Source organism: Aspergillus sydowii (assembly GCF_001890705.1).
Source record: "Aspergillus sydowii CBS 593.65 unplaced genomic scaffold ASPSYscaffold_17, whole genome shotgun sequence".
Classification (NCBI taxonomy): Eukaryota; Fungi; Ascomycota; class Eurotiomycetes; order Eurotiales; family Aspergillaceae; genus Aspergillus; species Aspergillus sydowii.
The window spans coordinates 625,844-636,391 of NW_024467875.1; the positions used below are offsets into that span (position 1 = coordinate 625,844).

General features: G+C 49.2%; 2 protein-coding genes across 2 annotated transcripts; both read left to right on the forward strand.

The window, feature by feature from the left end:
* Positions 1-475: 475 nt before the first annotated feature.
* Positions 476-4,318, forward strand: ASPSYDRAFT_36779 (putative cation chloride cotransporter; the record flags this gene model as incomplete). Its single annotated transcript, XM_040845469.1, has 4 exons — positions 476-968; positions 1,032-1,623; positions 1,672-1,837; positions 1,886-4,318. The coding sequence occupies 4 exons, from the start codon at positions 476-478 to the stop codon at positions 4,316-4,318; spliced, it is 3,684 nt and encodes a 1,227-aa protein (XP_040697035.1).
* A 1,948-nt stretch (positions 4,319-6,266) lies between these two features.
* tcsC (putative two-component osmosensing histidine kinase (Bos1)) lies at positions 6,267-10,300 on the forward strand (the record flags this gene model as incomplete). The annotated part of the gene is made up of 2 exons (XM_040843126.1): positions 6,267-6,497; positions 6,629-10,300. The coding sequence occupies 2 exons, from the start codon at positions 6,267-6,269 to the stop codon at positions 10,298-10,300; spliced, it is 3,903 nt and encodes a 1,300-aa protein (XP_040697036.1).
* Between the last annotated feature and the right edge of the window lie 248 nt (positions 10,301-10,548).

Here is a 10,548-nt window from a genome sequence, read left to right on the forward strand (position 1 = left end):
GGCGGTAAATGGCGATTTGGGAAAAATTGTGACCAGCATATACTCTATGTATATTTCAGAGCCCCTTCTTTTGTTTTTCCGCCTGTAAAAACGAACTTATCCCTTTGTACGAAAGGAGCAGAGTTGAGGATTCACAAGTTGAGATGGTGAGCTTCATATGCAGCCCCGTGGCTGGGCGGTGCGTTTGCACTGTTTGCATGCATTGCCCATCTCTTGGCAAATGAAGTCATCGTCAATCCTCCCAAGATAAACAGTGCACAAAGGCGGGCTTGTTCTTGGACACCAAGCCGTCATTGCCGTTGAGGGCCGACAACCTCCATCAAACATTGCGTCTCTAGTATATTAAAACTCTGGTTTTCTTGGTCCTTTGCCGCTCTGATTGGGATATCCTATCTATCCATGTCTTGATTCATTAATCCCAATCCTATTGAAGCGGTGAGCCACCCTCATAACAAAAAGATTGGTGTTATAATCGATGCATAGTTCACAAGGCAACGATACCTCAGAGTCTATGTCTCGGAGGAGACCCAACTTCTCCACTCGCACTGCACAAGAAGATGAGTCCAGACTGGACCCAAGCGAACCACCAAATGCTTCCCCGGATGAGGCTGCTAGGCTACTGACTTCGCGACCGGGTCAGTCTTATGGGTCTATAAACGCTCACGCACCAATATCCTCAAACCGGAACCATCCCTCGCCCTCGAATTTCCTTACATACTTGTCTGGCTGGTGGAATAAAACAGACGACGATGCTGGTCCACCGAGCACCTCCCCTGCGGCTAGGCCGCTTAGAGACGGAAGTGTTGATAGTAGAGGAAACGGCGAGAAATCGAGTGTATTTGACAGCTCAGATAAATTTTCAACCTTCTCTGGAGTTTTTGTACCTACGAGCTTAAATGTTCTGAGCATTTTAATGTTCATTCGGTTTGGATTCATTTTGGGGCAGGCCGGCATACTGGGAATACTAGGTAGACGGATCCCCCTTCACCTTTGATCTGACACTTAGAATATTGCTAACTATATTTTTAAAGGATTGCTTGTGATATCATATACGATAAACCTTGTAACGACTATGTCTTTATCGGCCATTGCAAGCAATGGCACGGTCAAAGGAGGAGGGGCTTACTATTTAATATCCCGCTCACTAGGCCCCGAATTTGGTGGATCGATTGGCATAGTATTTTATCTCGGTTCCGTGCTGAACACGGGTATGAATGCCGTTGGTTTGGTCGATTGCTTTACACAAAACTTTGGGACTGAGACTGGGACCTGGTCCAACTTCCTCGAGGAAGGATTTTGGTGGCAGTATCTTTGGGGAACCATCATTTTGATTCTATGTACCGGGATTTGTTTGGCTGGCAGCTCCCTCTTCTCTCGAGCAAGTAACGGACTGCTTGTTACGCTCCTGCTCGCAACCCTCAGTATACCGCTGTCTGCTATTGTTATGCAGCCATTTCGCGCTCCGAAGTTGGGAGTGCATTTTACGGGCATTAGCCGTAAGACATTCTTGGAGAACCTTAAGCCGAGACTTACAAAAGGAGCGGCTGGCAGTCAGATACCGGGGCGCGAGACCTTTCAAGACCTCTTTGGAATTCTGTTTCCTGCAACTGGGGGAATTTTTGCGTGAGTAATTGCCTCAAGTCTGTTGGATATTAAGCTTACCTCAAACAGTGGTGCAAGCATGTCAGGGGATTTGAAGAATCCAAGCAAATCGATCCCAAAGGGTACTCTTTACGGACTAGCCATGACCTTTGTCCTCTACACTCTTGTGATTCTTGCAATGGCATCTACCTTGACAAGAGACTCCCTATACAACAATGCGGATATCATCCAAATTGTGAGCATCCAAACGTTGCTGATTTACTCTAATCTAACCGACTGCTAGGCAAACCTCTCAGGAGTTGTCATTCTTCTTGGTGAATTCGCGACTAGTTTCTTCTCTGCTTTGATGGGCTTGATTGGATCGGCCAAACTTCTCCAGGCGGTTGCCAAGGACAGCTTGCTTCCCGGATTGAATCTGTTCAGCAAGGGCACAAAGAGAAATGACGAGCCAGTGCGCGCGATTATCGTCACTTTTGTCGCTGCTCAACTCACAATGCTATTTGACATCAACCAGATCGCGTCCTTTGTCACAATGGCTTATCTCATGACATTCTTAGTGACCAACCTGGCCTGTTTCTTGCTGAAAATTGGCTCCGCCCCCAATTTTCGTCCCTCGTTTCACTATTTCAATTGGCAGACCGCAGCAACTGGCACTGTCGTTTGCGCAGCAAGTATGTTCTTCGTCGATGGAGTCTACGCTACAGGCTGCTTTGGTATCCTGATCACACTATTTCTTTTGATACATTACACTTCACCTCCGAAGCCATGGGGTGATGTAAGCCAAAGTTTGATCTATCATCAAGTGCGTAAGTACCTACTTCGCCTGAAGCAGGAGCACGTCAAGTTCTGGCGACCTCAAATCCTCTTATTCGTTACCAATCTTGATGCGGAATTCAGACTGGTTTCCTTTTGCAATTCACTCAAGAAAGGAGCCTTGTTTGTACTTGGTCACGTACTTGTCACCGATGATTTCTCGTCTGCTGTCCCGGAAGCACGCCGCCAACAAACGACCTGGACGAAATTGGTGGAGAATTCAAAAATCAAAGCCTTCGTGAATATAGCTATTTCCCCTGCTGTCGAATGGGGGATTCGGAATATTGTCTTAAACTCCGGATTGGGAGGGATGCGCCCAAATATAGTCATCATCGACCAGTTTCGCGAGGGCCAGACGCTTGCTGAACCAGTGCACCATAAAAGTCATCCACAGATGTTACCACCAGATAGCACCAAGCCTGAGCTGTCAGGCATGTCAGCGCACTGCCAGACATACGTTACGGTGCTGGAAGACCTCCTATTTCAATTGCGTATTAATGTTGCAGTAGCAAAGGGCTTCGAGGACCTCGAACTACCTGGGGAACATGGAAAAGAGTCTAAGAAATATATCGATCTCTGGCCGATTCAGATGTCTGCTGAGCTAAATGCCAACAGCGAATCGAAGCGCAATATTTTGACTACGAACTTCGACACATACACACTAATCCTTCAGCTTGGATGCATTCTAAACACTGTGCCTTCTTGGAAAAAGGCATACAAGTTGAGAGTAGCCGTGTTTGTCGAATACGAGATTGATGTCGAGGACGAGAGAAGAAGGGTCGAGACTTTGCTTGAAAAATTACGGATCGAAGCGGAAATACTGGTCTTTTGGCTTGCAAGTGGTGACTTGAAAACCTATCGCATCATAGTCAACGGAGAGCCACTCCCTGAAACTCAGGATGTCGGCGACAGAATCCATGAGGTCTTGAAGGATGAAGCTTGGTGGCAAGATATCCAACGAGGTCGAAGAAACTCAGATGACTCTTCAACTTTTAGTTTGATGAACAGAATGGGAGGGCCATCTCGCCTTGACGCCTCAGGCAATGAGTATCGGCATGCAGCACGTCATCCACTGCCTGGCGGGGTAAGGAAATTGATGCAGTCTTCCAGGCGCCGACGGTCTATTTCTAGCTTCAAAGGATTGGGAACCGTCAACCTGGGTATGCAAACACACCGTTTGCTTGATGCCTTTGTCGAGGATAGTACACCAAGTGACAGCAGTGATGATAGTGACTCCTCGGAATCCGTGAGCGATGAAGAAGTAACAGAGGAAATGCACGGCCCAACAGCCGGGCAAAGACAAGGTCAGCCCCTGGCGTCGGACTCTAGTCTCCCGACAAGCCAGGAGGCTGTTCCTGGGGATTTTCAGAGTTCTAACATTCCGTTTATTATTGAAACAGGTGAAACAGGTTCTCCGCGAATCCCCGCGACCCCAAAACGGCCAGCCATAAGCCGCTCGGCGTCAAGTAACCGATTCACCTCTTCACCGATACCTGAAGCACGGGTTAACACGGATGAAGGCGCAGGGCCAAGTATCATGTTTGCTCAAAACATGTCGCCTCCGCGGTCGTCCCAGAGAACAGAGTCAATCTACAAACGCCGCTCACCATCCGATTTATCGGATAGGACAAGTGCCTCCGGATTTCCGCACCAAGCATCGGTCCCGTTGTCATTCAATGATCTTCCGAGCCGTGCACAGCATCTAATACTGAATGAGTTGATGGCTAAGCACAGCGAGGACACTGCAGTCCTTTTCACCACTCTGCCATCGCCGCTTGAGGGCACTGCAGAGAGCGAGGCTGCTAGTCAGTCTTATCTGAGTGATCTGAGTGTGTTGTGGCAGGGATTGCCTCCCTGCCTGTTGGTTCACAGCAACAGCATGACTGTCACCCTCAATCTTTGACGAGTTATGATAAGTAAATACGAAGGGGGACGTGGTAGTGGTACATACAAACACCTGCATGCAGACAAGCAGATGCTAGCAATATATACTTTGCCCATGGGAGGGATCTACATGTCGACATGCCCATAGACCCAAAACCATCATTATACTAGAAATGACAATTTTTCTCCCCGTCATGCTCACGCAGGGTTACACGGACTTTGAAACCTTGTGTCTGTATGGATAAGATAAGCGAAAGGCTCTCGCGAGTCGCGACAGGACAGAAGTTCCACCGCTCCAGCAAGATTGAGTTCCGACATTATTGGCGAAGAACTCCAGCTCCGCCTGTCCCGTGACCATTTGGTTGCTTGTTGTCTGCGCAGGATTTCTCTTTCCTTGACCGTTGATAAGCCGTACTTTTGACAGGCGACCAGTCATAGCTCGGCAAGTTGATTGCTGACTGACTTCTCGTCTCACATGAGTCCCTCCATCTCTGTCAACGGGGGAGAGAATGTGATAGGCAAACACAGAGCATCAGACATCCCAGGATCGCCACTAGCCTGGGGAGGTGATCAACAACGCCCCAATGGGCTCGCAATGTGGATGAAACATGGGATCAAAATGCACACGCACGGCGGTCAAGCGGGTTCTTTAATAACAGGCGGCAGGTTTCTTTGGCTGTCACCACGAGACGGCGCGTGCTAGCGCGGCGAAGCAAACCATGGTCTGCCACCACAGCTCCCGGCAATATGCCCACGCACTTTGCCGACTAAGGTTTTGTTGAACTTCCAACTCTTTGAGAGCTGCAGACGAACTGCAGGGTAACTAGTTGGTTGATTCTGCCGTATTTCGTAATCGCAGAAACCTAGCAGATAGTTAAGTTAGTCAATAGAATAGCAGCGAGCAGTGCAAGCATCTTGAACCAAACGGCAGGACGAGATCACGTTGTCTCGTGCAGCGAGGTCGAGTCTCCGTCAAAGCATCCCAAGTCCACCCGCCCTGGTTCCCATTCACCAACAGCTTGACACGCAAGACCAAGAAAGAATTCAAGCCGTCTCCCCCATCACGATCCCCCTTTCTCCCCTTCTCCCTCTGGACCAGGAACTCCGGACAGGCCAAACCGAACCAGCCCGCCCGCTGCGTTGACGAACGCAACCCGCAATATCACAATCTTCCATTCCGACCCCTCTCTGTCCGCTCGTCGGTCGTCCTCCCTCTCCACTCTCGCTCTAGCTCTTCTGGTTCCTCCGTATCCTCTTTGCGTCTTCAGTTCTCTCTGAAGCCTGAACCCTCCGGACTCTCTGAAACACTCCTTCAGAGTCTTCACTCTCTAGAGCCTCGCCGACGACTCCCCCTTTCTCACGCTCCTTCAGTACGGCTCCCCCATGTTGTCCTAGGCGATACTCTCGGTCCTTCGTGTCAGTAACGCGGATTCCCGCCAGGTACGATCTCCTTCCTGCTCGCTTTCTTTGATCTCTCTCGAGTTTCGTCTCCCTTGCCGCCGCTTTAACCTTTCTCTTTCCTTCCCCCCAATATCCCGTCCTTAGCCCAATAGTCCACCTTCCTGTCCCCTCGCCTCTCCATATCCAATCATTTGCCCCCAGGTTTTTCTTCCCTTTGCTTTTTCATCCTCTTCAAGATTATTCGCGTTCGCTCGCCGTTATTTTTCCTTTCGTCTTCCCCCCGAATCTCTCTCTCTCTCGGAGGCAGGAGCTCTTCTTTCTTTTTCTCTTTGTTTGCGGTTCCATACTTTCGTCCGCATTATTAGACTTTGTCTCCCCCCCTGTTCTAGTTTCCGAGCGGCCCCCCTCCCCCAAAATCTTGGTTTCAATTCTTGACCTCACCCATCACACGGACCATTTGTCATCTGCGTCGTCAACTCCCTCAACCCGACGAAAACCGACTTTTTTTCCTCGCTATTTTCCATGACCTGACATGTCTGGTTTTTAACCGAGTCTTACAGGGCAAAATGGCTTGCGCGGACGAGACGCTCACGGCCGCTGCTGCCATTCTCCAAAATCTCGCCAGAGAAGCCCCTTCCTCCGGTTCTCCCTCCTTCGACTTCACCTTCTCCCCGCATTCCACAAATGGCGTGGACTCGCTTCCTAAGTTACCTGGAGAGCCTAGCTTAGCAAAAGTTAGGTTCGAAAATGAATTAGAGGGCTTGGTCCGTCGGATCCATCGTATGGAAGTTCAAACTGTCAGTCAACCCATTCTTTCAAAAACCTTCGTTGTGTTTCATACCCCATTCGCACGAAACAAGATTTCTCGATCTGTGAACCCCCGACAATCTCTTGACGTGATGACTTCTAACGTTTCTATTCATTTCAGCATCAAACCCACACACAAACCGTCCAAGACACTCAACCCACACAACACGCTCACAAACGGAGAAAATCTTCCAAGGATGCGGAACCCGAGGTCCTCGAGGAAAGCGATGCTGCGGGAAGCGATGAAGAGGAGGATGGCGGAGCAGCAACCTTAGTTCGGGAGGAAGATATCAGCTACTTACGGAATTACGTTCAGAAACAAGCGGAGGAAATAAGTTTTCAGAAGAATATCATCACCCAGGTCCGTGAAGAGCTACAACTGCAAGAAGTGCAAACGCGGCGAGCTCTCACCAAGGTCGAAAATGAGGATGTGGTTCTCCTGGAACGAGAGCTACGCAAACATCAGCAAGCAAACGAAGCTTTCCAGAAGGCTTTACGAGAAATCGGAGGCATCATCACTCAGGTCGCTAACGGAGATTTGTCAATGAAAGTTCAGATCCATCCTTTAGAGATGGATCCTGAAATCGCCACTTTCAAACGGACAATCAACACTATGATGGACCAACTCCAAGTTTTCGGTAGTGAGGTGTCTCGAGTCGCTCGTGAGGTCGGAACAGAAGGTATACTTGGTGGACAAGCTCAAATTACTGGCGTCCATGGTATCTGGAAGGAGTTGACGGAGAATGTCAACATCATGGCTAAAAATCTTACGGATCAAGTGCGTGAAATCGCCGTTGTTACGACCGCTGTCGCACACGGTGATCTCAGTCAGAAAATCGAAAGCCGGGCCCAAGGTGAAATTCTTGAACTTCAACAAACGATCAATACCATGGTGGACCAACTTCGGACTTTTGCAACAGAGGTCACTCGTGTCGCTCGCGATGTCGGTACAGAAGGTGTTCTCGGTGGCCAAGCTCAGATCGAAGGCGTACAAGGCATGTGGAATGAACTAACGGTAAATGTGAACGCGATGGCAAACAATTTGACGACACAAGTGCGCGATATTGCAACGGTTACTAAAGCGGTCGCTAAAGGTGATCTTACCCAGAAGGTCCAGGCGAACTGCAAGGGAGAAATTGCCGAGCTCAAGAATATTATCAACTCCATGGTGGACCAACTTCGCCAGTTTGCGCAGGAAGTCACCAAGATTGCTAAAGAGGTCGGTACTGATGGCGTACTCGGTGGCCAAGCTACTGTCAATGATGTGGAAGGCACATGGAAGGATCTCACCGAAAATGTCAACCGAATGGCCAATAATCTGACCACTCAAGTCAGAGAGATCGCGGACGTGACAACCGCTGTCGCAAAGGGTGATCTCAGCAAGAAGGTTACCGCCAATGTCCAAGGAGAAATACTAGATCTCAAGAGCACGATCAACGGCATGGTGGACCGACTCAATACTTTTGCCTTTGAAGTCAGCAAGGTCGCTAGGGAGGTCGGAACAGACGGTACCCTGGGCGGCCAAGCTAAAGTAGATAATGTGGAAGGAAAGTGGAAGGACCTCACCGACAACGTCAACACCATGGCCCAGAATTTGACCTCACAGGTACGAAGTATATCGGACGTCACGCAAGCCATTGCCAAGGGTGATTTGAGCAAGAAGATTGAAGTCCACGCCCAGGGAGAAATTTTAACCCTCAAGGTCACAATCAACCACATGGTGGACCGTTTAGCTAAATTCGCAACGGAGTTGAAGAAGGTCGCACGCGATGTCGGTGTTGATGGCAAAATGGGTGGCCAGGCAAACGTGGAAGGAATCGCTGGGACGTGGAAGGAAATTACAGAGGACGTCAACACCATGGCAGAGAATCTTACGTCGCAGGTACGAGCTTTTGGTGAAATCACAGATGCTGCAACAGATGGTGATTTCACAAAACTTATCACCGTCAATGCCTCTGGTGAGATGGATGAGTTGAAACGCAAGATCAATAAAATGGTGTCGAATCTACGGGACAGTATTCAGCGGAACACAGCCGCCAGAGAGGCTGCCGAATTAGCAAACCGCACCAAGTCCGAATTCCTGGCAAACATGAGTCACGAAATCCGAACACCTATGAATGGTATCATTGGTATGACACAGTTGACTCTCGACACGGACGATCTGAAACCGTACACTCGGGAGATGTTGAATGTTGTGCATAATTTGGCGAACAGTCTTTTGACAATCATTGACGACATACTCGATATATCAAAGATCGAAGCGAATCGTATGGTGATCGAAAGCATCCCGTTCACGGTTCGCGGCACCGTCTTTAACGCCCTGAAGACATTAGCAGTCAAGGCCAACGAGAAATTTCTGAGTCTCACATACCAAGTTGACAACACAGTTCCAGACTATGTCATTGGTGACCCCTTCCGTCTGCGACAGATTATACTCAACTTGGTCGGCAACGCGATCAAATTTACCGAGCATGGCGAGGTCAAGTTGACGATTTGCAAGTCGGACCGCGAACAGTGTGCAGCAGATGAATACGCATTTGAGTTCTCAGTCTCAGATACTGGAATTGGTATAGAGGAGGACAAGCTTGATTTGATCTTCGATACGTTCCAGCAGGCAGATGGGTCGACCACACGAAGATTCGGAGGCACTGGCCTTGGGTTGTCTATTTCAAAACGCCTAGTCAATCTAATGGGTGGTGATGTATGGGTCACTTCCGAATACGGCCACGGCAGCACATTCCATTTCACCTGTGTCGTGAAGCTGGCAGACCAGTCTCTCAATGTCATCGCATCCCAACTCCTGCCATACAAGAATCACCGCGTTCTCTTTATTGACAAGGGGGAAAACGCCAATGAGGCAGAAAGTGTTCTGAAGATGCTGAAGAAGTTGGATCTTGAACCGTTGGTTGTCCGCAATGAGGAACATGTTCCACCCCCAGAGATTCAAGATCCCTCCGGCAAAGAGTCAGGTCATGCCTATGATGTGATTATTGTGGACTCAGTAAATACGGCTAGGATGCTCCGAACATACGACGACTTCAAATATGTCCCCATCGTACTGGTATGCCCGCTGGTCTGCGTCAGTTTGAAGTCAGCCTTGGATCTTGGAATTAGCTCTTACATGACAACACCATGCGAGCCGATCGATCTCGGCAACGGTATGCTGCCCGCGCTTGAGGGACGCTCCACGCCAATCACCACTGATCACTCGCGCTCGTTCGACATCCTTCTTGCTGAGGACAATGACGTTAACCAGAAGTTGGCCGTCAAGATTCTTGAAAAGCACAACCATAATGTCTCAGTTGTTGGCAATGGTCAAGAAGCTGTGGATGCTGTTAAGCAGCGCCGCTATGACGTGATTTTGATGGATGTGCAAATGCCAGTTATGGGTGGCTTTGAGGCCACGGGCAAGATTCGCGAGTATGAAAGAGACAGTGGTTTGAGCCGGACACCGATTATTGCTCTCACAGCCCATGCCATGTTGGGTGACCGAGAGAAGTGTATCCAGGCCCAGATGGACGAATATTTGTCCAAACCGCTGAAGCAGAACCAAATGATGCAGACCATTCTCAAGTGTGCCACTCTCGGTGGCTCTCTTCTAGAAAAGAGCAAGGAGTCTCGCATCTCAAGCAGTGGGGAGATGCATCATGTCCACACAGGCCCAGATGGCAAGTCGCAACGTCCGGGAATGGAAGCCCGATCAATCACAGCAACGAGTTCCGCGAATCATACCCTCGCTAGCCCGAGTTCCGAGAGGAGCGAGCAGCTCTCTATGGATAGGGTAAGGCCTTGAATCCCTAATATTTATGATACCCACAGGCTGACCAGCTCAGGCGTTGCTGCGGTCTAACAGCTCGTGAGACGGGTTTTCTGAATATCCTTTTTGCGTTTTGCTCTGCTTGATCTTCACGAGTACTTTCGTTCAGATCTTATATACCCATCCTGTTTCCTTTACGCATCTAAGATTTATTTTTCTTGGGGATTGTGATCGTTTAGCTGGTCCAGTCATCTCAAACCTTTCCCCCTCTACTTCCAAGCTTT